This window comes from Falco cherrug, chromosome 1 (assembly GCF_023634085.1).
Source record: "Falco cherrug isolate bFalChe1 chromosome 1, bFalChe1.pri, whole genome shotgun sequence".
Lineage (NCBI taxonomy): Eukaryota > Metazoa > Chordata > Aves > Falconiformes > Falconidae > Falco > Falco cherrug.
This window is the reverse complement of record NC_073697.1, coordinates 40,058,456-40,085,615: the sequence shown is the minus strand read 5'-3', so window position 1 is coordinate 40,085,615 and position 27,160 is coordinate 40,058,456. Positions and strand designations below refer to the sequence as shown.

Sequence of the window (27,160 nt, the reverse complement as noted above, 5' to 3'; positions counted from 1 at the left end):
CAGCCCGGTACCCCGCAGCATCCTTCGGCTCGCCCCGAGCATCCCCCGGCTTAGTCTGGGTACCCCGCAGCATCCCCCGGCTCGCCCTGAGCATCCCCCAGCTCGCCCCAGCCCGGCCCCTCCACTCCGGCCGTGCCTCCAGGGAAGATGCTCAACGTTATGGATTTCTCCTGCCCGGACCCGCTTTACTCCAAGTACGAGGAGAGCTGCGAGATGAAAACCGGAGACCTGCAGGGCTTGGGGCAGCCTGAGCAGCAACTTCTGGCAGAGGCCGATTTCCTCGGAGGTAAGGGCGGGGGGGGAGCCGGGCGGGGATGGAGGACCCTGCTGGGAGTGATAGCTGCAGCCAGGAATCGGGCATCTCGCTCTCCTCTGCCCCCAGCCTGCTCCCAGCCCGTGGCTGTGGGTCCAACAGTCCCCCGTAGCCGAGGGAGAGGGTCCTGCCGGGAAAGGGAGGTGAAGCCCAGGGCTCCCTCTGCGGTCCCGGGGACACGGCTAGGATGGGGACTTCGCAGTGACGCAACATCAGCCTCCCGCTGTTCCCCTGTATCCCGCCCCCCCCACCCCCCAACAAGCCCTGCATCCCTTCATCCCTCTAACCACTGTCCCCTCTGTGTCCCCAGGTGAGCTGCTGGACACCCCGATGAGCGAGGGGGCAGTGGATTACCCCCTCCTGGGCAGCCAGCCCTCCCCTTCGCTCAGCTACACCGGCAGCTTCTTCATCAAGGCAGTGCCAGAGCATCCCCAGGACCAGGAATCCCTCTTCAACCTGATGTCAGGGATCCTGGGCATCTCCCCCTTCACCTCCTCTGAGGGCCACCAAAGGCACCTGGATGCTCTTTACCCCTGTCCCGAGGTGGCTCAGAGCCAGCTGGACCTTTACACTGCCTGCCAGCCTGAAATGAATGGATCCACCCAAACACCCTTCCCGGAGCAGGGCTACAGCAGCTTCCCCACGGCAGAGGGTACTCCACCCCTCCAGGCACAACCCACCTTAGGAAACACCTCGCAGTGCTTCTTCCAGCCCAAGCTCCTGGACAACAAGCAGGACATCAAGCTGCCCTCTGGTTCCCCACCCCTGGACAAGTTTAAAGCCTCCTGCACCCAGTGGGAGCCCATCACCCAGCATCAGGCCTACTTGCCCGCTGGCTACCATTCTCCTGAAGCCTTCCTGGCTGGGGAGAGTGGCCAGGGGCTGTTCCACCCGCTGGGTTCCAAGATGGAGAGCGTCTTGTCCATCAGCTGCCAGTCAGAGCTCGGCAGCCTGGCAGAGGATGCTGCCTGCTTTGGCACCCATCTGGGCTTTGGCTGCGAGCCAGAAAACTTCCCGGCCCATGGGGACTTTGCCGACACCAAGATCCACAACCTCCCTCCTCCATTAATGCCGGAGTTCAATGCTTCCATGGCCCAGCCCGAAGTCCTGCCGGGTCTGATGAGCTCTGCCGAGCTCCTCCATCCTCACCCCTCACCCTCTGTCCCCACCACGGACTTTTTGGGCCACGCCACCGCTTCCTCCATCCCTCCCCTGCTGCCCACCAACCCTCCTGCCTTGGCTGAGCCCAAGAAGAAGACTCGCCGGACCAAGTGCTCTTCCAAATGCTTCTGCCCGAAACCCCATGAGAAGGCTTTCGCCTGCCCAGTGGAGAACTGTATCCGGAGCTTCGCCCGCTCGGATGAGCTCAACAGGCACCTCCGCATCCACACGGGCCACAAACCCTTCCAGTGCCGCATCTGCCTGAGGAACTTCAGCCGCAGCGACCACCTCACCACCCACATCCGCACCCACACTGGTGAGAAGCCCTTCTCCTGTGACACCTGCGGCCGCCGCTTTGCCAGGAGCGATGAGAAGAAACGCCACAGCAAGGTCCACCTGAAGCAGAAAGCCCGGACAGAGGAGAAGCTCAAAGGTTTGGGGTTCTTCTCAGTGGGTCTCTCCTTCGGGACACTGTGAAGCCACTGAACATTGGGAGACAGTGTTTCCCAAGGTCCCCTGAGCATCTCACGGGAGAGTCGGGGTGGGAATATCATTCTTCTGGGGTGGCCCCTGAGAAGATGACGACAGATCAGGCCATGCCGGGGAGGAGAGGGCCACACGGGAAGCAGAGGTGATGCTGTGGTGCTGGACTGCTCGCTGTGGAGGTGGGATGTGGCAGCTCTGGCCGCCTGGAGCCATCTCCAAACTGCAGGGACTGAGTCATTTTTATAGCTCCTGTTCCAAGGAGGGGAAAGAAAAAAACATGTACAGAAAGAAATCACCACTGAGGTGGGGTTTTTATATACCCAAACCCATGGACATCCTGCGTTTGTAGCAAGCTGACTGTGATTTCCCCTGCCAGCACTTTACACGATGCTCCCGACTGGTTATTTACCAGCCGGCACAGTCGGGGGCTGCGGCTGCACCGGTCCTTTCTCCCGAAGGAGAGAGATGCTGCCAGGCTTTGGCAGCTGGTGTGTAACGGTCCCTTTGGAAAGGTGATGTCATTATTATTATTATGATTATGATGATGATGATGATGATTATGATTATTATTATTATTATTATTTTCCTGTTTGTAAAAAGAAAAAGCCTCTATCGGGAATATTAGAAAATTGTGTCTATTTTTCTAATTAAAAATTTGAGCTTATCTAAGACCATGCTGGGGTTGCTCTCTGCCTTTCAATCCCGTGTAGCAGCCAACACCAGGAGTATTTCTGTTTGTGTTTTTGACCTCTAGCTGCCACGGATGGGGAAAAAGGTGCTTAAATAATGAGCAGGGAGAGAAAAATCAATCAGTGCAGCAAGGGGGTTGGCGATCCTCCTCCTGAGCATCCCCAAATCCCCAGGATGGGTGGCTCATTCTGGGAGAAGGGTCTTGTCCTGGGGCAGAGCAGGGAAGGGACACCTTCTACAAAAAGATGGATATTGCTCTGGGTTTATTCCAATGAGGCCAAGCCCTGGAAGGATCTGCCCTACTTGGATCCAGAGCTGTGGGGCCCACTGTGGGGACCCTGAAACTTAGCCCAGAGCCCCCACCCTCGGCTCCTGGTCCCCCATGGGGTGCAGATGCCTGGCATGCCCTCGGGCAAGCTTCACCCACAAGAAATGGGGTGAATTACAGCCCTGCTCCTCATTTTCAACCTGGCACATGCCCAGGGCGGGAGATCCAGGCACCATGAGGCAGAGGCAGCCAGGCAGGATACAGCCCCCTGCGAAGCCGAGGGGGGTTGTTTGCTTCCCTCCCTTTTGGTGATTTGAATGGTTGAGAAATGCCACTTCCCTTCTCCTGGGAACAACCAGTGGCCAGACGGCTCTGGAGAAGATGTTGCAGCCTAGAAGGTGCCACCAATAGCAGAGCCTCCCTCCTCTGGTGGTTAAAAATCAGTTAAAACCATACAACCCCAAAATCTCATCCTTCTGATAGGAGATGCTTGCTTGAATGGGGCTCACTGATCTTTGGTTTTAATTAATCAGGAGGAGAAGGTGCCTGTGGGAACAAGGGAGCTGGGCAGTGGGGATGGGCTGTCATATCCCTGGCTCAGGTCTCGGCAGCTGTCATCGATGCTTGGGCATTTTGGGGATGATCGGCCTTTTCTTGCAGAGGGAGAAACTGAGGCAGGAAAGGGGCACGGTTGCAAGTCTGCTCTCTCTGACAGATTTTTCCCCCTCCACCTTGGAGAGCCTTGGAGAGAGGCGATATGTCCCCCAACCATGTTATGGAGGAAAGGGAGGGTCTCCCTACCTCACCCCCTCATGTCCACCAGCCCTTTGCTGGCGTGTGGACTGAAGCATCCCAGGGCTAAACCCCAGTTATACCACTATCCCGGGAAAATCTACTGCCCCACACCGAGCTTGCTATGGGGTGGGAGGACCGCGTGGAGTTGGGTGGAAAGCTGGGCAGGGGACACGGGGTCCCCAAGGGCTGCTAGCAGAGATGGGATGAGGGAAGGAGCCAGAAGGAAACCTGTTGAGAGTGAAATCCTAAATGACTCCTTGGACCTGTTCCTAAGAGCTCAAACCTCTGATGGTACCCAAGGGTGCTCGTGTCCCTCAGGTGAGCACCCAGCAGCCCCAAGCACTGCTGGCCCCAGCAGCTGAACTATCCCATGTGTGTGGGAGCCAGATCCTGAGCAAGGACCACTCTGTGGGATGCAGATGACCCCAAGCACCAGAAAAAAAACCCACAGCTTTTCCAGGGGGACACCCCAGATATCATTAACAAGGAGCTCAGCACCCGTGTTTCCTTTGGAAAGAGCCATCTTTTGGGCACCTTTCAGTGGGACGTCAGCTCTCACTGGGCAGTAAACAGCCCTGCTTTCCCCTGCGCCGCTGGCCATGCATGATGCATGAGATCTTTATTAATACCCCTCTGAAAGTGCATCTATTATTGATGCTGAGCCTGAAAGCTCTGCGGAGACACCCGGGCTCAAGCCTTCACCCTCTGCTCCCCGGGCCACCACTGCCAAGCGAAGAGAGCACCTACCACAGCAGCTGGGTGCAGCTGCTTCTGGGGTGGGATGGGACTGAGCACGTTTATAGGAGGGGAGGATCAGTGGCACCCCAAACCCCAGGGCTACACTGGGGTGGGGACTTCTCCCAGGCCAGCAGCATCCTGGGCCAAATGCTGCCGTCTGCCCCCATGTCCCCATCAGAGACAAGAAAACATGTCAGTGCTGGATGGCTTTGACACTGGGGACTGAGCTGAGGGGCTCGGGGACCACATCAGGGCCAAGGCAGGGACCAAGCCAGGGTGCTCGAAGACTGGATCAGGACCCAGCCAGCACCAAGCCAAGGTACTCAGGGACCAGAACAGGATCAAGCCAGGGTGCTCAGGGATCAGATCAGGACTAAGCCAGGGACCAAACCAGGATTAATCGGGACCCAATCAGGACCAAGCCAGGGTGCTCAGGGAACGTCTCAGGACCAAGCCTGGGTCCTTGCAACCGTGGGTCTAGCCCAGTATGGGGAAGGATAGCGCAGGTGCCCAGGCTCAGCCACATACCCCATGCCAGCTGCTCTCCTGGCAGGGATGCTCTGGGATGATCCCAGCCAGGAGCCTGCCAGGGCCAGGGACTGCGCAGGGTGGGCTCGGGGGGCAGGGGGGCTGCAGGATGAGGCCGGCGGGCTGCCGCATGGCAGCAAGGCCCGGCGGAGGACCCGCGGTGTTCGTGGGGAGACAGGCAGAGGGAGCTGTGAAGGAGGAAAGCGGCAGAGAGAAGCAGTCCGGGCTCAGGCTGCAAAGGAGGAGGAGGCGGCTGCTAGCGCTTGCCCTCCCTCTTTCCATCCCTCCATCCCTCCCTCCCTCTCCCCTGCCTTCACCATGCATAGTCCCCCCTGAGCCCTGCAGCGCTCGGGGACCCTCCGTCCCCAGGGTGCCCAGCAGCCTTCACCCTCCCACCGCCCCACCAGGGCCTTCAGCCTCTGCTTCCTTCCTCCTCCTTCTACTCCTACTCCTCCTCCTCCTCCCATAGCCACCACCCTCCCTCCTTCCCCAGGGCCTGGCTGGCATGGAGGTGCTGGCTGCAGGGAGCCGGATGCTTCCCGCGGCTCTTGCCTCCTCCTTGGGCTGCATCCCTCCTGCCCAGCATCCTTCCTCCCCGACAAAGCCCTGAGCCGCTCAGCAGCCGCCTCCTTTGTGCACGGGAGCGAGTGTGCGTGCTCTGTCCCCCCAGCCCGGAGCCCCCCCGGTTCCTTGCCCGGTGGTTTGCCAGTGGGGAAGCCGGAGAGATGCTGCCCTCGCCGGAGGATCCAAACGCGGGAGGTCGGCGGCCAGAAGCAGGTATGGGGAGAAGCGGGATGCTGCGCTGGGGGCGGGGGCTTGTCCCCAGGCTGCTGCTCGCCCAGGGGCTCCGGTGAGCAAAGGGGACGCAGCAGGGACAAAGCCACTGCCAGAAGGTGAGGAGGGACCCGCTGCTCCTTGCGCCAGGTGCTGGGGGGCTAGGTGAACCCCGGCTTTTCATGCCCTCCTCCCACAAGCCCCCTGTGAGTCCTCCCCAGCCACTCTCACCCACCGCGGGGCCCCCACCCCGCTGCAGCCTCAGCCAGGGATGGATGGGGACCAGCAGGCACACGGCACCAGCAGCATCTGCCACCCTAGCAGCATCCACCACCGCCACCCCTCTTCTCCATCCCCCCTTCCCTCTTCAAACAGGCAGTGGAGCTGCCTGCTGGTAATTTTTTTTTAATTATTTTTTTTTATTATTTTTTTGGGAGGGGGGAAGGAAAAATGTTAAACAATGCGAAGAAAGGATCCATGATGAATCGCAGGTAGTGGCACTGAAACAGCCCAGGGATGGATTTCACCGGCTGCTGCAGTCTCCCGGCGGCCAGGAGCATTTCCCGGCTCCGGATGCCTGTGGGTTTTATTAGTGTGGCCACCGTAGTAATGACTCCACTAATAATTTCCTTAAATCCTGGTCATTGCTGGGTGGGTGGGAGGAGAGGAGAGGTTTTGTGGTCAGGGTAGGACCTGCCCAGGATGGGGACTGGGCGATGTGTGTATTCGGACCCGCCTGGGCCAGATCCTGCCTTGGCTTATGGATAAGAAATACAGACTGAGGCTGATCGGGTACCCCAGGAGACATGGGCAGCGATCCAGGCCTGAGGGATCAGCGGCATGATGCTGTGGCCACATCCCTACGGTGGAAAAGCGCTTTCTCATCCCATCGGCAGCAGCCGAAGTTGCCAGCTGTGCTTTGTGTTCACCAGGTTTCATCCAAGCTGGCACCGGTGGTCGCCCAGGTGGGGTTGATGTGCAAGGGTGCATTTTGTAACGACCTCAAAACACCGCCAGGCAGTTCCAGAAATCCTCCCAGTCACACCTGATATATATTTTTTGCATGGATTTCTTGCCTTTACTGATTTTTCCCTAAGAAATGGTTTCCCAAACCTCATGACCTGGTTGTGCCCTCCGAGAGGGATGCTGAGCCATGGGGGATGCTGCCCTGGGGATGAGCGTGGATGGAGGGCTCAGTGCTGGTTTAGTGCTCACCAAGGCTGGTGGTTACGGGGCGCAGGGGGCCTCAGAGGGGTTTAGGGTGGTGGGAAGAGCCCTCTGTGAGGTATTGCAGAGGGATGAGCAAGGGATGCTCCCACCCATGGGTGCCCTCAGTGCTTTGGGGTGAAAGCATTGCAGCAATGTACCCTGACGCCTGCTCGTGCCTCACAGGCTGGAGACCATGGTGACCTCCCAGGCTGGATTTTTGCTGGCTTATCCCATTTCACAAGGGTGGGATTCCCAGCCCCCTGTGATGTCATGCGTGATAAAACCAGATCCTCATGGGGACCCTCCCTTGCCTGGCCACGGGACATCATGCATCAGACAGCGTAGGGGTCCCACAGCCCCAGAAGGGGACACTATTGAGACGTAACTCTTGGACATGAATCCTGCTGTGAGGCTGCATGGGCTGATCTAGTAGGAGTGGGTCATCCTTTGCTTGGAGAAGGTGGCTCCCAGCAACCCAGATACTGTGCCTGGGTTGTCCCCTGGAGACCCCTGGCACTGCAGAGGCTCGTTGCCTGGTGGTTGGGTAAGAAAGCACATGGGTCACCCTTCTGTGGCAAGCTCAGGGCACATGGGGAGAGACTGCCCATGGGTTGTCCACCTTCATGATGGCTGTGCTCCCAAATGCTTGTGCACCTTCCCAAGGCGGGGGGACCTTCCCAATGGTTATGGATCTTCCTAAGGGCTGCACACCTTTCCAAGTGTTGTGGATCCTCCCAAGGGCTGTGGAGCTTCCCAAAGGTTGTGGATCCTCCCAATGGTTGTGCACATTCCCATGGACTGTGCAACTTCCTGAGCATTGTGCACCCTCCCAAGGGTCGTGCATCAGTGAGAGGAGCACAGGATGGTAGGATGGAGGCAGAAAGGGGACAAAGAAGAAGGATCAAGGAGGGACTTTTGGGGACCCACTGTCCCTATATCACTAACCCCCCTATCTCTTCCAGTGCCTGGCACCGGCCGATGTTGACATACCCCCCAGAATTGCCGGAGCCCCCACTTCCATCCCAGATCTCTCACCCCGCCATGCCCCAGTGGAGCCACGGCCCCACCTCCCGGGGCTCCCCAACCCATTCTGCCTGCCACCAGTCCATCCATCCCGCGCCATGAGCGGGGCTGTGCGGTTCCCCTGCATTGGGGCACATAGCTGAGGGATGGCCTCGCTGGACCTGCCCTACCGATGTCCGCGGTGTGGGGAGCACAAGCGCTTCCGCAGCCTCTCCTCGCTGCGGGCGCACCTGGAGTACAACCACACCTATGAGACTCTCTACGTCCTCTCCAAGACCAACAGCATCTGCGATGCTGCCGTCTTCCCCCTGGCCACCGATGGGGCCCTTCTGACACCAGCCGCCCGGCGGGACTACTTTGAGAGCACCTCCTTCCAAGGCAAGGACCAACGCTTCTCCTGCGACCTTGTCCCCGCTGAGGAGCTGGAGCCGGCCCCATCCTCCTCCCCCTCACCCCGCTATGTCCACGAGATTGAGATCCCACTGACAGAGATCTTCACCCGGGGAAAAGCCGTGGCACCAGCCCCCACACCGCCAGCCACTATGGACGCGGCCTATGAGGAAGGCTTGGCCCGCCTGAAGATCCGCGCCTTTGAGAAGCTGGAGGTGGACAAGAGGCTGGAGAAGCTGACGGAGGAGGTGGAGCAGAAGATTGCCTCTCAGGTGGGCCGGCTCCAGGTGGAGCTGGACCGCAAGAGCTCAGAGCTGGAGAAGGCTAAGCAGGAAAGCCTGCGGCTCAGCCGGGAGAAGCAGGAGCTAGAGGACCGGGCATCTGAACTGTCCCGCCAGGTGGACGTCAGTGTGGAGATGCTGGCCTCCCTCAAGCAGGACCTGGTGCAGAAGGAGCAGGAGCTCACCCGCAAGCAACAGTGAGTCCTTTGCCCCCTCTCCCAGCTGCAGGGTGGGGGGAAATTGGTCCCTGGTGGTGAGCCCTGATGAGTCCAACACCACCACCAAACCCTCAGATGAAGTGCTAGGGGACAATCCCCTTGGCAATGCCCAATGGCATCATCTTGCATCAGGTTTTGCATCTTCTCCCAGACCTTGTCCCAGAGCCACCGGTGCCCCCCAGGATGTGATCAAGCTGGGGATGCACATGGCCATCGTGCTGTCCTGCCAAGGGAAGTGGTGGTGACCATGTTCTAGAACCCATCTCTAGTACCAAAGAGTGTCCCCCCAACACCAGGGCTGGGCTCCACAGCCGCATTGGCCAGCCCTATACAACCTGAGCCATCCCCTCAACCTGTCCATGGTCATAAATATGAGGGAGGCTACCTTGACCATGCCTGATTCCAGATTTTTCTCCCAGAAGGAGGGGGGATAGCCCAAGCAGTATGACCTCCATTTGCTGTTGGGATTGTGGCACTGTCATCTTCATTTTCATCCTATGTTCCCCACTCAACAACCCCTTCCCACCCCAGTGCTACTCCCAAGTTTCCCTCCAGTCAAGCACTGGGACATTTTGCCCATCAGTGTTGCTCAAGCAAACTAGACCTTGATCCTCAGGAGTTTCTTAGCAAAGCTGGAGGTCACCACAGGGTCCAGAAAGTCAGTGAGGAGAGGTTACTGGGGGACAGTCATGGCTGGGCTGAGCTGGGAGCACTGGTGGGACTCCTCAAGGGCTTGTCTTGATCCCCACCATTCTCAGCAAGTTCATTAATGCTTTTGACTCCAAAATGACTGTGGCTCAAAAATGAGGGTCACAGGATTTGCTGGTGGGGGTGATGGTCCTGGGGTGAGGAGTGGGATGATGCTGGAGCTGGGTAAGGGCAACACCTCTTGGTTTGGATGCATGCATATGGGACAGGCAATGGTGAGGATTGCGGGCTGCCATCAGCTGCCTCCTGGGCATCTTGGGGGTGCGTGGTGGCAGGATGAGGGCCCCCAGACTGGAGCAGAGCCTGGAGACATGTAAGACAGGGCAGAGAGGGTGACCATCGGGTCAAACATGTCTTGTTCGGCCCATGGTGGAGCTTGCACACTGCTACCACCTAAGAACTTGATTTTACACCCCAAAACTACCTCCTGACCTTTTCCTTAGAGAAACCCTCCTGCTTCTTCACTGTCCCCATCAGTCCTCAAACTCCTCCAGCCAGAGTGACAAAATCACTTGCCAGGTTGAAGACAGAGCAATGAACAGGGATGTGTTTTTCTTAGATGTGGGGAAATCATTGGAAATCATTTTCCTCAGCAAATCCAGTTTCACCCTTCCTCAAGAGCAGGGGTCCTCAAACTACGGCCCGCAGGCCAGATACGGCCCCCAGGGTCCTCAATCCGGCCCCCGGTATTTACAGACACCCCCCCCCCCGCCGGGGGTTGGGGGGGGAAACCAAGCAGCCGCAGATGACTGCCTGCCACTGCATCCGCGCGCCGGCCCCCTGGTTAAAAAGTTTGAGGACCCCTGCTCAAGAGCAAAACATTGCCCGAGACATTTTCCAGCCCTGCCAGCCCCACCACCATGAGGCCGTTGTCTCCATGGGGGGGCTTATTTGCTTCTGGGTTCCGTTTGCTTTGCCGGGGGTGTTTTTCCACCCAGTCCATGAAGATGAGAGAGATGCAGATGATAACCACCAGCATCACCTTACACTCACTGTGCCAGCACCCCATTTGCCTTCCAAATCTCCTGGGGCCTCTCGCCAGGAGCCTTCCCAAATCGTTACTGGGGAGCTCCCACTCTCACTCTGCAAATGACAGGTTGGGAGGCAATTAATTGGTAATTAAATGGCAATTAATAATCAGCAATGGGTATTATGTCGCTAAGGGCTGCCCCCTCCCTTTCCTTCATGCTCCTGTGCAGATCGGTGTGGCTGGGTGTGCGCAGTCGGGTGTGCACAGTTGGGTGTGCACATGACAGACATGCAGAGCTGTGTTGTGCATCTGCAGGGGTTCACGGATGCTGATGGAACGTGTGAGAGTGGTTGTGCCTGTGCGTGTGTGCACCATCAACCGTGCAAGTGTGCACGCAACCAACTGTAGGTGTGTCTGGGGGTGTATGCTCATGATGCTGCCGGTACTTGTGTGCCAGTTGTCTCTGGCTATGCGTGTGTGTCAGGGTGAACATCTGCATTTGTGTTTTCATGGTGTTTGTGCATGTAAGGGTGGCTTGTGCATGTGCGTGTGGTGCACTTGGGGGTGCGCACGACAGCTCCGTGTGTGTGTATACCTGGGTGCACACATGTGCGTTCATGTGGCACATTTTCAGGGGTGTGATGGCTACACATGTTTTCGGCACGTGTGTTTGCAGGGGTGCGAAGGCCACATGTGTTTTTGGGATGTGTGTGCCTGCAGGGGTGTGATGGCTGCATGTGCCCATGTTTTTGGGAAGTAGATGAGGTCAGTGGGTGGGTGCGTGCCTGGGTGCACGCGTGTGCAGGGCAAAATGGGGCCGCCTTGGGTCACTGGCATGGTCCATCCCAAAGCAGGCCACATTTTGGGGATAACATCTCAGTGCCTCAGCAGGGCAAACCCTGCCCATTCACAGGCTTGAAGCTCCCGAGCACCTGCTAATTAATATGTTAACGAAGGAGCCAGGGCCCTGCAGCCACTGGGCTTGACTTGGTATGGGGCTCAGCAGGGTTTAAGGACTTCAGGCTGCCCTTAGGATCTTTAAGTCTGCCCCGAATGAGGCAGGGTACCACTGCCATCCTCCTCCATCATCCCGCTGTACCATCATCATCATCATCCTCCCTCTTCTCCATCATGCTCAGGCATCACTGATGCCAGTCCTGGCAGTGATATACAGCCCAGCAAAGGTGCTGGGGATGTCGTCTCCCCCAAAACAAGGTGCTGACACCCACTCTGCATGTTGGGAGCATCCCTTGGCCACTGCTCTGCCCTGAACTATGCCGAGGAGCCATCTGGGCTGATCATCCCAGATCAGGCTGGTGATGGGAATGGTCTGGATGTGCACAAGCATCCTGGACCCCCAGCTTGCAGAAAGGGATGGAGGTGCTTAACAGGGGCAGGTGGGAAGTGATTGGAGTGTCACCTGCTGGTCCCTCCACGTAGGGAGGTGCTGCAGATCGACCAGTTCCTGAAGGAGACAGCCGCCCGTGAGGCCAACGCCAAGGTCCGCCTCCAACACTTCATCGAGGAGCTGCTGGACCGGGCAGACCGGGCCGAGAAGCAGCTCCAGATCATCAGCAGCAGCTGTGGCACCACCCCAAATGGCAGCTTGGGACGCTGTGGCACGCCGGGGGCCAAGGCTGCCGGCCGACTGGTACCTCCGCGAGCACAGGCACGAGCACCCCAACAGCTTTGGGCATGCACCCATGTGGCATCTCTGATGGTTGCAAAGGGTTCAGCGGGGAGGTGTAGGGCCCCGCATCTTGTTCCTGTGTGGGGAAATGGATAATCCTGGGTGGGGGGATCCCAAAAAGAAGTTGCTTTTTGGTGGGTCTGTGTTTCCATGGCAAGTGTGGGCAAGGCATTGGCATGATGCTGGAGATGCTCTCTGCATCCCACTTGGGTGTGGCCTCACTCCAAAACGCAGCTGGCACTGGGTGGGTTATCGGGGTCACCTTCCCCAGCTGCACAGCCCACATTTTGGGTTTTGCCACGTTGGCTTCTCTTGTTCCATCTCCCCACAGAGAGACCGGCACCCGGGGCCAGGGGCGGCCGTGCATGGTCCTTACGGCATATCCAACCAGCGCTCCTCCTCCAGCACCGGGTGAGTCCCCTCTCCGTGCTGTCCATTGGGGATTTTAGTGGGATGCTCATTTTTTGGTGGGCAAAGGGCTGATGAGAAGGAGACGCACACCCCGTCAAGCACTGAGGTTGGACATCCTTGTCCCCTAGGGCCTCAAGCCGGGCAAAAGCTGTGTCACAGAGCTCGGGCTGCTATGACAGTGACAGTGCAGAGCCGTGCCCCACCGATGACACCGCCGACGGGCATCCCTACCCAGCGCGGGATGGCACCCGGGGCTCAGGGCTGCGCCGGCAAGCCATCCAAAACTGGCACCGCCGGCCCTACCGCAACAGCACTGAGGGCGAGGAGGGTGACGTCTCCGATGTGGGCTCCCGCACCACCGAGTCGGAGGCCGAGGGCTGGGAGCCGGAGGCACCTGGATCCGCTGGATCCCGACCTGCCGGCAGCTGCCGGCTGACAGGTGAGATGGCACCTGGCTCTTCTGGTGGGGTGGGAGGGTGGGGAGGCTGGGAGGTGGGGGATGGGATGGCTCCTGGGCTCTGCGGGGAGCATTCCTTCCCCTCCTGTCTTCCCCGGCCACCAGTGGCAACTGACAGTGCGTGTCCTACAGCCAGGACCGAGGGGGCCGGGGGCAAGGGGGTCCGTCTGGACAGGGGCAGCCCAGGCCACTCCAGCGAGGTGATCAGCCCTGAGATCCTCAAGATGCGGGCGGCTCTTTTCTGCATCTTCACCTACCTGGACACAAAGACCCTGCTGCGGGCGGCTGAGGTGTGCAAGGACTGGAAGTTCGTGGCCCGGCACCCGGCTGTGTGGACACGGGTTCTGTTGGAGAATGCCAGGGTGTCCTCCAAGGTACCGGGGATGGGGGTGGCACCACTAGGGGTGACAGCTTTCTTCCAGAAAGGTGAAAATGCACAAGCATCTCACTTGTGTGGATTGTCATAGAATCATAGAATTGCTTAGGTCGGCAAAGATCTTTAAGATCATTGAGTCCAAGTGTTAACCCAGCACTGCCAAGGCCACCACTGAACCATGTCCCCAGGCACCACAGCCACATGGTTTTTGAACACCCCCAGGGATGATGACACCCCCATCCCCGGGCAGCCTGTGCCAGCGCCTGCCAGCCCTCTCGGTGCAGAATGCTCCCTCACACCCAATCTCACCCTCCCCTGGCGCAACGTGAGGCCGTTTGCTCTCGTCCTGTCGCTGGTTCCTGGGGAGCAGAGACCGACCCCCCTGGCTACAGCCTCCTGCCAGGCCGTTGCAGAGCCACCGGGTCCCCCCCAGCCCCCTTCTCTCCAGGCTGACCCCCCCGCCCCCCCAGGCTGGTGCCCCAGCCCCTGCCCCAGCCCCTGCCCGGCTCTGGACACGCTCCAGCCCCTCAGTGTCTGTCTGGCCGTGAGGGGCCCAACGCTGAGCCCAGGCCCCACGGGGCGGCCCCACCAGTGCCCAGGGCAGGGGGACGGGCGCTGCCCCGGCCCTGCCGGCCACACCGTTTCGGACACCGGCCGGGACGCTGCTGGCCTCCTGGGCCACCTGGGCACGCTGGGGGCTCATGCCCAGCCGCTGCCGCCCAGCCCCCCCGGGCCCTGTCCCGCCGGGCAGTTCCCAGCCCCCTGCCCCCAGCCCGCAGCTGCCGGGGGCTGGTGTGACCCAGGGGCAGGGCCCGGCACTCGGCCCTGGGGACCCCCACACCACCGGCCCCGGCCCCTCGGCCCGGCCTGCCCGGAGCCTCTGGAATGTCACGCCATTATGGCCATGGGAACACAGGTGCTCACAGCTGCGGGCACGGGTGGCTGGATGCGTTACACTTTGCATGTGCGTGTTTGTGGGTGTGAGCTCACGTGCACACATTGTCAAGTGCTTTTGTGGTGACACTTGTGATTTTGTTGCACACACTCCTGTGTGACCTCATATGTGCATTTTCACATATTTATGGGAGGGGAGGTATGCAGAAATGCATATGTGTGTGCACAGATCTGCCCAAAAAGAGCTGAGTATGGGTGGCACGGGGCATGCTGAGGGTGTCCCCCTCAGTGATGGTCACTCCTGTCCCTCCAGTTCCTGGCCATGTTGTCTCAGTGGTGCACCCAGATGCATTCCCTCACCCTCCAAAACCTCAAGCCACGCCAGCGAGGGAAGAAGGAGAGCAAGGAGGACTACATGAAGAGCACGCGGTGAGTCCCCGCATCCCGGGCACCCTCCCACAGCAGGAGCTGCTGGTCCTCAGAGATGACAATGCTCCATGACCCCCAATGTCCTGTTTCCACTGATGGACATTCATCGCACACCAGCTCCTGCTGTGGATTTTGGGCATCCTGGAGCCACAGATCCCCATGGGACATGTCACCTTCCTGGGGTGACCCCAGGGCAGCCATAAGGGAGTGTGAGCGTGGGTGCCCATGCCTGACCCTGCTTCCATCCCCCGGCAGGGGCTGCCTGGAAGCTGGGCTGGAGTCCCTGCTGAAGGCAACAGGCAGCAACCTGCTCATCCTCCGCATCTCGCACTGCCCCAACGTGCTGACGGACCGCTCGCTCTGGCTTGCCAGCTGCTACTGCCGGGCCCTGCAGGCTGTCACATACCGGTAAGGATGGCCACCAGCATCCCCACCTTGCCCATGGGGACCATGGGGTTCCCTGGCTGGGAGAAGGCTGGGAACATCCATGGGATGTGCTGGAACTCCTCTGATGCCCATCCCCATTCCCTGTCAGAACACAGTCCATCCAGCCAGATGCAAAGGATCCACCTTTCCATGTCCCCAGCCCAAGCAGCAACCCCAGTATCCAGTGTCCCCAGTGCAAGGTGTCCTTGCAGCTCTCATCCTCTACTGGCCTGTTCCCATGCAGATATTTCCCTTCCAGCTCTATTCCCATCGTTCTGATACCGATCTCATCCCAGCTGGAGGTGTGACCAGGGTCTTGATATGGGGACACTGTTTTATGTTAGAGAAGGGTGAAGAAGAGGTGCACCAACACCGGGGCCCAGTGAGGTCCCACGTGACTGTCATGCCCTGATGAAGCTTTCTAATGGGGAGAAGAGACCTCAGGATCCCTCTGCCCTGAGAGGGAGGAACAGCTGTGCCATGGGACCGCTAAGACCCAACTGGGAGACCTAGCTGAAGGTCAAGGACACATGATGGTGTAGGTTCTGGAGGAGGCCACAGGTCCTGGAGGAGATCACTGGCTGCTCCTTGGTTTTGGCCACCTTCTGAAGAGGCTCTGCCTCCTGTGGAGACAGGATTTACCTTTCCTACATACTCAAAGAGGATGATTCTTCCTCTGCTGCACCCTGCAGATGACCATTTCAGCCTTGGTGGCCATTTCACCTGCATCCCATGGGTGTCCCCATCCAGCCCAGGATGGAGTCCTTCAGGTGGGAAAGCACACCCAGCTGGGTCCTCTGTTGTGGACCAAGTGAGCTTAGGCATGGCTCTGATCTGGGGATCCTACACCATGAGGCAGCCCAATGCTGCTAGGTTTAACCCAAAGACTCCTCCATTGACCCTTCCAAGGGTGTTACAGCAAGCCCAAGTGCTCCTGGTGCGTTGCTAACCTGTGACTCTGACTCATGCTCTAATTAACCCGCCACACTCGCAAGGGGCTCTTGGCAGACTTCTTCAGTGGAGATGTGTGAAACACTGACAGTAACACACATCACTTATTTTTAGGCTTGCCTGAAGTTTTGAAGTAGGTAATTTAGAGTGAGGAAGCACGGCCTCAGTCTTCAGGAGGCAGCCTGGTGCAGTGAAAAGGCCAGGGTCCTCTGTTTGGTCTGGTGGCATCACAACATCTCTTCTCCATTGACTTGGTGCTGGGAGCTGATGGCATTAGCGAAAGCTCCTCTGAACCAGCAGCACAAATGCCAGGTGGGTGGGCAGTGTGACTCGTGACAAACCTCCACCATGCCCCTGCATGAATCCAGCAGCATTCCATGAGGACTTACCTCCCAAAACACCAAGGAGGAGCCCACAACAGTGACATGTGGCCAACAGCCACCTACAGTTGTGGTGGCACAATTGCAGAGCTGGTACAAAGGCCATGGAGAAGACGCTGCCCTTGGCTGGAAGTTACCACCCATCAGCTGAAAGGTCCTTACCTGGCATCTTCCCCAGGCTGGGCAGGTGGCAGGTGAAACCAATCCAGTGGGATCTGCAGGGATGTTGTATTTGCTCTGCAAGGGTACACGGCCTGGCAATCTCAGTTCAATCACTTGCCACCTTTGCATCTGGAAGACTTCTGCCTTCACCTCCAACCTCACCTTCAACCACCAACCTCACCTTCAGCCTTGCTTCATCTTCAGTCTCACTTTCAACCTCACCTTCTTCCATTTTTCTTGACATTGCACATCCGTAGGCACAACTCCAAATAGAAATGCCTTCAGCCTACCTGCATGGGTTGGTGTTGGGACCGTCTGTTTCATGGACAGGTGGTGGGTTATCAGTAATGACCAGATTTGTCTGCACCCCGAGGTGCAGAGAGATGTAGTGGCATGGAGGCTGCTGACATAGCCCCCGGGGTGGCATCACTGCTGCTGGGGGCCACCACATGTCCTCTGTGTTGTTCCAGGAGCTCTACGGACCCCGTGGGTCATGAAGTCATCTGGGCCCTTGGAGCAGGTTGCAGGGACATCATCTCCCTCCAGGTCGCACCTCTGCATCCGTGGTAAGAATCATGTCAGGATGAGTGTGAGGGGCACCACTGGGCTGGAAAGAAATTGAGTGCCAGATCCAGATTTGCTTGGGGAGTGGGGAGGTCTTTGTGGGATGAGGCTGGTTTGAGAGACCAGGAGCTTAGCCCCATCTCTCCCTGTGAAGGCTGGGAGCTGTTGGGTGTAGGCACGTATGGGCCGAGTGAGGAATGTTTCCAGGGAGGCTGCTAACACCAGAGATGAAAGAGGAGCCGTGATGGGTCTGGTAGGCGACACTGAACATCAAAGGCTTGTCTGAGCTCCTCACTGCTCATACAACAGCAGCCGTGAAGGGCCTGGATGTTTTTAAAAGGATGTTGAGTCGCTGCTTAGGGAGATGACTGCAGATGCTCTTGCTTTGGAAAAGCATTCTGGGGGCGTGAAGGTGCTGGTGGATCTCCGCCCCACAATGTCAGGGTGCTCAGGAGTTCGTGGCTCACAGAGCAGGTCACCTGGCTCCTCACCTCCGTGCCATGGGGCTGCCTCCTGGGCATTTCTTCTTGTCCTGGGATGTTTGTTGCAATGTCATGTCCCTTGTCAGCCTAGATCAAGATGTACAGAGGGGGATGTCTCTTAGGAAGAGAAGATGTCAAGTCCCTGATGACTCGTTTCATCCCTGGGGGAAACACCATATGGCGTGTAGGGTTCTCCACCTGAGCCAGAGGTGCAGGCTCCTGCTGCTGATTTGATCACTGCAAGTAACAGAGTTCAGGGCCTGATTCAGACCTCCAGAGGTGGAGGGTTTGGGGCAGAGGGACTCAGAATGCATGAACGTGCTCTGTCCTGATTGCAGCAGAGCCCAGGGTGGTTGCTCAGATGGAGACACGTGCTCTGAAGACACCTCCTTACAGTGTCATGACCCCCAGGCTGGTGAGGTGGGAAATGTCCCCATCCCACGCCACTTGCAGGAGTGTTCATGGGGTGAGGGGCCAAGCTTTTCTGCCAGCCCTCCCCAGCTCTTTCTTCTTCATCTCCCCAGCCAGCAGCCGACACGTTTCAGCAACCGCTGCCTTCAGATGATCGGCCGGTGCTGGCCGCACCTGCGGGCACTGGGCGTCGGAGGGGCAGGCTGCGGCGTCCAGGGACTGGCATCCTTAGGTAGGCAGCTCTCCTCGGATGGGACAGGGAGAAGGGGACCTTGCTGGAGGCAGGGTATACCCCTAGGAGGTGCCCTATGGGGAGCATCTCAATGGAGAAGCCCCCACCCCAAGGACCATGGGTGCACCCTGCCCCTCCTTGCTGCCACCCATCCCTCCTACCACCCCTTTCCCATCGGCTGTCCTTATCTCTTCCCTGTGGGGCATTGATGGCAGGTGCTCTGTCCTTCCAGCCCGAAACTGCATGCGGCTTCAGGTCCTGGAGCTGGACCACGTGGCAGAGATCAACCAGGAGGTTGCAGCAGAGGTGTGTCGAGAGGGGCTGAAGGGACTGGAGATGCTGGTACTGACATCCACTCCGGTCACCCCCAAAGCCCTGCTGCACTTCAACAGTGAGTAGCAATGCATTCCATCGTCCATTGGCCATAAGGCCACCAAATATTCAGATCCATGAACCAGACCCTGCCTTCCAGCCGCTCCCACAGGAACCCACTGCCAATACTGGAAGGTGCTGGGAGCTCTGTGGTGGAAGGTTTCTAAGAGGGGATCCAACAGCACCCTGCCAAGGATGGGTTAAGAAGAGCTGATCTTGCCTTGGGCCATAGGGAGGATGGAGACACTCCTTCCATGCTCCCCTGCTGTGTAATCGAGGTCTCAATGTCTGTGGCACAGCTGAGTTTGGGGTCACGTCATTTGCCAGAACAGGAGCTCCTGGGGGAAAGAGGTCTGCAGCCAGCTGGAGGGTCTATTTGAAGTGCTGTTCCTGGTGGTCGTGGCACATGGGACTGTGGTTGGACTTGCAGGGAACCCATCCCTCTGGGTAGAAGCCTAAGGGTTTCCCAAGGAAAAGGCAGGACTGCTGATTTGGGATAGGACAATCAGAGATCATCACATAAACCATCATCCTCCCTACAGAGGTCTTGGTCACCAAAAGCAGGCCTCCTCCATCTTCAGGGTGAGGTATCCCCAAATGCCTAAGGCCTTGAGGAGCACTGGGTGGGTGTTAGGCTCCATGCCAGCTGTGGGGAGTCTGCCTGCCCCCAGGTATGGAGAAGCCAGAAGGTATCTCTGCCCCCAGGTGTGTGCCGGAACCTCAAGTCCATCGTCGTGCAGGTAGGCATCGTAGACTATTTCAAGGAACCCCACAGCCCTGAAGCCAAGAAGATGTTTGAAGAAATGGTGAACAAACTCCAGGTATGCCAGTCCCAGAGGTAACCCATGTGTCACCAGCCCCACGTCCCTGTGGAGTTTGGGGAGAAATTCTTGTCCACTGCTGTAGTCCCTCAGTAGAGAATATTTTAGCTCACTAGGGACATCCTGAAGGCTCTCTCCCCTTCAGACACACATGCCCCAGAGGCTAAACCAATATCTAACATGCTGTAATTCCTTCCCATTGCTTCAACCAGGACTTTCTTCCCTGTGGGTCTGTTCTCCAGGGACAGAAAAGGGCTGTTGCCTCCCTCACAGGGCAACTTACTTGCTGAACTCTGTGAAGTGACTTAAAGTCCACCCATGAAAGCAGAAATAGGGTTAATTTTAGTTAAAGCTGAGTTGCAGACGTTGCTTGGCTTGTGGTGCTCATCAGGGCTTGGGCAGTCCTTGATCTGTTCCCGGTCTCCAAGGCAGATGTCTCCATCTGCGTCCAAGGGGAGAAATAGATGTCTCCATTTCACTTTATCCTACTTTTAACTTCATCCTGCAGCAGGTTGGGCTCCCATCGGGTTGTAAGGTGAAACTCTGATGAGATGCAGAGCAGGACGTGGGGATGGAGACCCACCAGTGCAGTCAGATGGGGTCAGTGAGATTCCTGCTCCACCACCAAGACCTAACATGGGAATAACAACAGGCAGCGAGACCCACCCACAACCACCCCAGGCTGGGGGGCACCTTCAGACACAAGCCCTTTTGGAGGGGCTCTCCTTGTGTGGCTGCCCACCACCACGCTGTGCAAATCCCATGTGTTGATGTTGTCTGCCCCAAACTACTACCGTGCCCTGGAAACTGTGGTTTTAACTGAACAGAAACCAAATCCAGAGCTGACTTCAAGGGCATGGAACTAGGAAGTGTTGAGCCAGTCCTGCAAGGAAGCCAAGGAGGGTTGGGACCAGGGTGGACCCCTTCCCATGGCAGGGATTTGAGATGTTCTCCCCTCTCCCTCACCCACCCCATGGGGCAGTGGGACGGCTGGGTCCAACCCACCAACCCCACTCTCTGCTCCTTTTCCAGGCCCTGAGGAAGAGACCCGGCTTCTCCAAGATTTTACACATCAAAGTGGAAGGAGGCTGTTAGACCTTCAGGGAACCACAAAGCACATTCCCTCCTCTGCCCGGTGGAGCCCAAGGCCCCGTGAAACCAAACCCACTGTCCGCTGCTCACCCGCTGCCGGACCTGGAGCATGGAGACACCGGCTCATGCACAAAGAAACCCCAAAACTCTTGCAGGCCTTAGTGACTGGCAGCCAGCGCTTGTCCCCGGTGCCAGCTTGCGGGCGAGAAGGTGCTACTTAAGGAAATTTTTTGGCTGCCCAAAGAGGCAGGGCTACGCTCTTCCCTGGGAGGGAAAATGGCTTCAACATCCCCCCACCCCCACTGTGGCTGCTTATTGCCAAGGATCCTTGTTTGGGGAATGTCTTTTTCTTCAAACATTGTTTCTGGGGGAGTAGGGGTTGGCCTTTTGATGGCATGGGAGCTGAGGATGGCTCAGCCCATCCCCATGGGCTTCATGCAGACCGCTGGGCTTGGCGCCGCTGTGTCACAGCTGGACCATCCCATCCTCTCCGTGGGATGTTGGAGGTGGGAAGGGGACATTCCTCCAGAGGAAACAGCGCCTAGCATTCTGGCACGGTTTCGGCTCATTTTCATTTCATTTGTTGAACAGAGGGACACCTAAACCTGGGTAAATACTGCCCAGAAACCAGCAGCCACGACAGCACAAGCCTGGATGGCAGAGCTGCATCTCGGGGGCTGTAAGAGCCAGAGGACACCAGGAGAGTTGATCGCTCTTCCAGACGTCTCCAGCCTCACCTCCTCTCCACCCAAACCTTCCTGCCAAGGCAATAAACCATCTCCAAAATCCTCATCCACCAGGAAACATGGGTCATGCTTCTGTCTCCCCCACCATCCCTCAGAGCAAGTTGCCCCATGTGGAGAGAGTGACTGGCATGGGACACCTACATTTGCCATCTCATCGCCTTCTTGAGCAACTTGGAGAAACCCTGGCCAAAATGTCCTGAAATCCAAAGCTGCTGGTGAAAGCACCAACCCAGCTGCCCTGGTAGAACCCTTATCTATGGCCACGGCTGGTTTTTAATTCTGCTTTTTTCTTCTGTCTGTCTTCTGCCTGCAAGGACATCATAGCCCCTAAAACACCCTTCTTTTTCCAAAGGAAAAGGCCTTTGAAAGGCATCCAGCAGGGTCAGGCATCTCCATTCTCCACCCTGGGGAGAAGGTGCCAGGAGGTGCCCACACCATGGGGGACACCCATCACAGACAGCACTGCCAGCAGCAGGGACACACCAGCCTTAACGGCAGCCCCCTGCCACCTCCAGCCCCACCCAGGCGTGCTTGGACCCAATGTGCTGAGCTGAGAGGAGCCAACTGGGAAAAGCAGATCTAGGCAGTTTGTCCTCTTCTCTGGACCTTCGTCAGAGGTTTTGGTGCATGTTGGCCAGCACAGCCATGAGGAGACAGCCCTTCCCATGGCATCTCCCCTTCCTTCAGCCCTTCCGGGGGTTGATGGGCTGCCATGGAGCATCCCCCCTGGAGAGAGAAGGCCACAGACCCATCCTGGTGCCATCTTCCTCACCTACGACACGAGAGCTGCAGACCTCAGCCGATGGCTCCCAGCATGCCAGCAGCCCGTGGGGACCCTGACAGAAAATAAAATTGATTCCAAATCGCTGAAGCTGGCGGTGGGCCAGAGGCAGCTCCTGGGTCTCCAGCCCCAGAAAGCACCTCAGGAGACCATTTCATCCACCCCTCATCCCGTCTGTGCTGTCTCCTCTGAAACACGGTAGGGTTTTTTGGCCATAACCCCTGGGCTGAAGCACCTCCGTTCCCCCACTGACTGCAGCTTTCCAGGAGGAGGCTGCTCCCTGTATGCACAAAATGTGGGACCCCAAAAAAAAAAGCCTGTGAGAAACTACCACGTCCCACCATGCCCCCATGGGCAGCACTGGATGAGCTCTCTGGCACCAGGGGTGAGCTCGCTGCCATGCCCACCACGGGTTTACCTCCGCCACGGGGAGGCTGGGACACATGTAATCCAGGGGCAAGAGGAGCAAGGGATGCCCCAACCAGCAAAAAAACCCCACCCAGCAAAGCCACAACCCACTGGGGACCACCCAGCCCCATCCCACGAGCGTGGTCCCAGCAGATATGTCACCATTCCAAACAGTGCAGAGACTTGCAAAATTCCTTTAAAAAAAAAAAAAAAAAGAAGGAAAAAAAAAAGTAAGTATTTATTTCTATAAAGAAGGAGAGAAAAAAAAGATTTTAAAGGAAAATTATATACTCAGCATGTTTATACACTCTATGCTTAAAGACTATTGTGTTGGAGAGTCATGTCTGAAGACTGAAGGTGGCTGCTCCAGATTTGCTGCATGTGCCTGGCCCCTCACCCAGCTCTTCCGGGTCACGGGGACGGTGAGGATGAGGTGATGGAAAGCAGGGGGAGATGCTGAGGACTCATGGAGAAACCTTCTGTGCTCGCCTTTGAGGCCGGAGTGGCTGCTGGTGCTGTCGGTGGCATGGAGCATGGGTGGGTCTGTGACATCCCCTTCCTCCCACCGCCGTGAGGGTTTCGTAAGTCATGACAGGACAACCTCACCTGAATTTGGTGCTTTGGGATGTCACCGAGACCAGACCAAACCATCTGCCTCCCCTTGGGGCATTCCCAAGAAGTCCAATTTCTGGCTTAGCAAAGCCACGTTTTTACAAAAATCCTGTGATGACACAAGACCTTGAGCAGGTTCGAGGATTAGAAGATGGAAAGTGAGGGGGGTTTCCCCATTTTTCCTGGGTTTGGATGAGTTCCTTTCTCCTGCTCCTCCTCTTTCTCCTCCTCAGCTGGGGATGATGGTGGCTGGCACTGTGGCACAGGCTTGGTGGTAACGAGAGCCCTGCGTCTCCCTGGCTCTCCCGGTGGCTCCTAATTGGCCAGGTTGTTCATGGCAACAAGCTCATTAACGGCTCCGTATCCCTTCCACTGCGAAGTCATATTGATGGTTTCCCTGCTGCTTTCCCTCCCCATCCCGCTGGCACATGGCCCCGTTGGCTTCCCCACAAACCCCCATCACGCACCCCCATCCCTACGGGATGCTCAGGCCATAGGATTCACCACATCGGCCGTGGGGTTTCAACCCGATTTCCTCTGATAATGGAGATGTGCAGAAATACCAAAGCCCCTGGGAACGCCTTGAAATCACACAATGTATTTGGGTGCTGGTAGGGAAGGGACTGCTGCAGCATGAGCTCAACCCCATACTAGACCCTAGAGAAGCCCCAGAGGGGCTCTGCGATGACAATCCTCAGCAAAAGCCAGGGCACAGCCACCTGACCCAGGGTCAGCATCAGCGGCAAGCTTTTACTCAGAGGTCATGGTGGTGGCCAGATCTGGCAGGGGATGGATGGATAGTGCTGCCAGTTCCTGCCACAGCTGGCTCCCACAGGACCAGTTTTGGGGAGATTTATTCCTTTTCTAGGGGATTTGCCCAAAATTTCCCCATGGCCAGCGCTCACGGCATTCCCCTTCACTTGAATTTGGCTGCTGGTCAGGGATCTGAAGAGGAACACCACCAGCAAAACCCGCTCGGGGGCCAAATTTATCCCAAATCCCTGATTTTCTGTTTCATTATGTATTGGATTTTGCTCGACATCCATCGCTCTGAGCCCCCAGGAGCTGGGGATGCTCCGGGGACCAGCTGCCTCCTCCTGCTTTCATCCCCACGCCCCCAGTCTGGGGGGGGTCAAGGGGTGTAAGGGCCTGAGGCAAATGGGAACCCCAGGCTGGTGCTGTCCAAGGAGGTTTTTTAAACCTCTTTATCAAGCAAAGGCAAGAAAAACATACACCACCTCTTGCCGGGGTGTCGTGGCCCCAGCTGCCACCCAAGGCACAGTCATGGCTGGGTCTTGGACAGCTCGTTTGAATCCTCCAAAAGGCTCTGAATTTGGTAAAAACAGAACAAAAACCAGAAAAAGGAAAAGTGTTGATAAAGGCTCTTGAAGCAGTTGACAAACGTTTTCTCTCAGCATTTAGAGGAGCCCCCACCGCAGGAGAGAGCGCATCGCTTCAGCCTCTCATTTTGGGTTAAAAATCAGCAGGTTGGGGTGGAGCAAAAGTATTTGGGAATCGGTGCCAAAAAAAACCCAAAAAAAATACAAACCCAAACCAGGGAGCGGGTTGATTTCAGCAGCTGGAGGCAGTGTGCTGTGACCAAAGCACCGCGCGGTGTTGTTGCGAGGTGAGCAGTGGCGAAGCACCACCTTCCCCATCGGGGGAGGCAAAATAATCCCCGCAGTGGTTGCAAGCGCCCCTCCTGCCCCGAGGAAAAGCCGCTGCACGTCCTTCCCCAGTGTGCAGCAGCAAGAAGAGGAGGGAAAACTGCCCGAAAGCAGGAAAAATTTTCTAATCCAGCCTCGGGATTGAGCTCTGTGGAGTCGGGGTGGGGAGGAAGAATGAAGCAGGTGCGATGGTGCAGGGGGGTGGGATGGCTTTTGGGAAGCGAGCACAGTGATGCACACTTGCTTAGAGATAATCAGAGGATGCACTCCCCATGGGGAGAGAAAAAAAAAAAAAATATATATATATATACAGGAATTGCAATCGTTTCCCTCAAGCGCTTCCCAGCAGTGTTTGCTTGGGTACAAGCTCAGCCCCAGTGGGCAATTTCCAAGGGGCCCTGTACAGCAACCTCCCCCCTCCCAAAAGGTAGCCAGTTTGCCTCCTAAGTTATTTTTTTAAATCTATATAAATTTAGGTCTATTTTAGTCTTTTGCAGCGATGTGCCAGTGTCTGGAAGAACCAAACACCCCTTTCCCCTCCCCCTCCCCGCCCCAGCCCCACAGTCCCTTGATGCTAAAGCAGGTCCTCAACGCTCCACCTGCCGGAGGAGGACGCTGCCCTGGAGGAGGGGGAAGCAGCGGGGTGGGGGTGCAGCCCGAGCTGGGGGTCAGGGGGAGGCTCCGGGTGCTTTTGTCGGCAGCAGGGTCCAACGGTGGCCGGGGAGAGCGGGCGAGGCAGGAGCTGCTGCCCATCGGCCGTGGGAGACTGTGTTTTTAGCACTTTGGTTGGTACTATCACCTGTAGACGCACTTTGATGTTGTTGCTTTGAAACTTTGCCGAGTGTAAACAATGTGTATTTAAAGAATTACAAACAAACAAACAAACCCCCAAGGTGTGTAAAGAGCTATTTTATGATTCAGTGTTGAATAAAGACTCTTGAGATTCAGGTGGGGTTTTCACTCCCCCGGGGACCACGCTAAACCCAGGCCAGTGCCGGCCAGCTCCAGCATGAAACCAGTGAGACCAGGTGCTTTTTGGGGCTTACTGGGAACACCCCTTTCTCCTACCCCCCTCTCCCTGCAGGCAGAGGGGTCTTGGTTGGGGCAGCCCCACAGGGCACTGGGCCAAAGCAGGGGACAGGGACAGCATATAGGGCACAAACATCGCCAGATTAGCTAGGGGGCAAAAAAATCTATTTCTGAATGGTCCTGGGAAGGAAAGGAAAAGAAAAAAGGGGGTGAATTTCTAGTGGAGAGGCCTGGCAGCTGGAGGATTCCCAGTTCCCTGTTTACAACCAAGCAGTTAGGAATCGGTTTTACAGGTTGGAGATTATCAGAGCAAGAGCTGGAAACCAGCTCCCCACCTGGCTGGGGAGGGCAGGGTGGCCCTGGGTGCAGGGAGGTGGGACCTGGCTTCAGGGAAGATGGGGTGGGACACCCAGGACAGGCAGACTGGACCTTGCTCTATGAAGGAAGAATATTCAAGGGAAACGCAAAGAAAATGTTCTGGAAACCCAGCTGGAGTGCTGGGTCCAGCTCTGGGGCCCCAGCGTAAGGATGTGGAGCTGTTGGAGCGGGGCCAGAGGGGACCACGGGGATGGTCAGAGGCTGGAGCAGCTCTGCTGTGGGGACGGGCTGGGAGAGTTGGGGGGGTTCAGCCTGGAGAAGGGAAGGCTCCAGGGGGACCTTAGAGCAGCCTCCAAGTGCCTAAAGGGGCCTCCAAAAAAGCTGGAGAGGGGCTTTTTACAGGGGTGTGTAGTGGTAGGACAAGGGGGAATGGCTTTACACTGAAAGAGGGGAGACTTAGATCAGATATAAGGGTGAAATTCCTCCCTGTGAGGGTGGCGAGGCGCTGGCACGGGCTGCCCAGAGCAGCTGTGGATGCCCCATCCCTGGCAGCGTCCCAGGCCAGGCTGGATGGGGCTTGGAGCAACCTGGGCTGGTGGGAGGGGTCCCTGCCCGTGGCAGGGGGTGGGACTGGATGATCTTCAAGGTCCCTTCCAACCCAAACCGTGCTGTGATTCTGTGATGAATATTCCAGGGAAACACAAAGAAAAAAACCAAACAAAACCTCCAGCCAGGCAGAAGGAAACACTGTCCTCTGTGACAGAACATGCCTCGAATACCTGCACAGAGGGACACAGGATCAGCCCCCACCAGCCCGGCTGTTATCCCTCCCCAGCCGCAGAGCAGTGTTCTCCCATGGTGTTTTCACATTTAAATGCCACCACTAAGAAACACAAA

General features: G+C 57.3%; 2 protein-coding genes across 2 annotated transcripts; both read left to right on the top strand.

Moving 5' to 3' along the window:
• Window positions 1-629: 629 nt before the first annotated feature.
• EGR4 (early growth response 4) lies at window positions 630-2,463 on the top strand. Its single transcript, XM_005435311.3, has one exon. It carries the CDS (start codon window positions 644-646, stop codon window positions 1,949-1,951), a length of 1,308 nt encoding a protein of 435 aa, XP_005435368.2. The 5' UTR covers window positions 630-643; the 3' UTR covers window positions 1,952-2,463.
• Window positions 2,464-5,294: 2,831 nt separating this feature from the next.
• FBXO41 (F-box protein 41) lies at window positions 5,295-27,073 on the top strand. Its single transcript, XM_055706767.1, has 13 exons — window positions 5,295-5,756; window positions 7,925-8,853; window positions 11,993-12,221; window positions 12,574-12,653; window positions 12,782-13,092; window positions 13,243-13,484; window positions 14,694-14,809; window positions 15,065-15,217; window positions 17,199-17,294; window positions 18,299-18,417; window positions 18,650-18,808; window positions 19,495-19,610; window positions 20,643-27,073. The coding sequence occupies exons 2-13, from the start codon at window positions 8,132-8,134 to the stop codon at window positions 20,703-20,705; spliced, it is 2,406 nt and encodes an 801-aa protein (XP_055562742.1). The 5' UTR covers window positions 5,295-5,756; window positions 7,925-8,131; the 3' UTR covers window positions 20,706-27,073.
• Window positions 27,074-27,160: the final 87 nt, after the last annotated feature.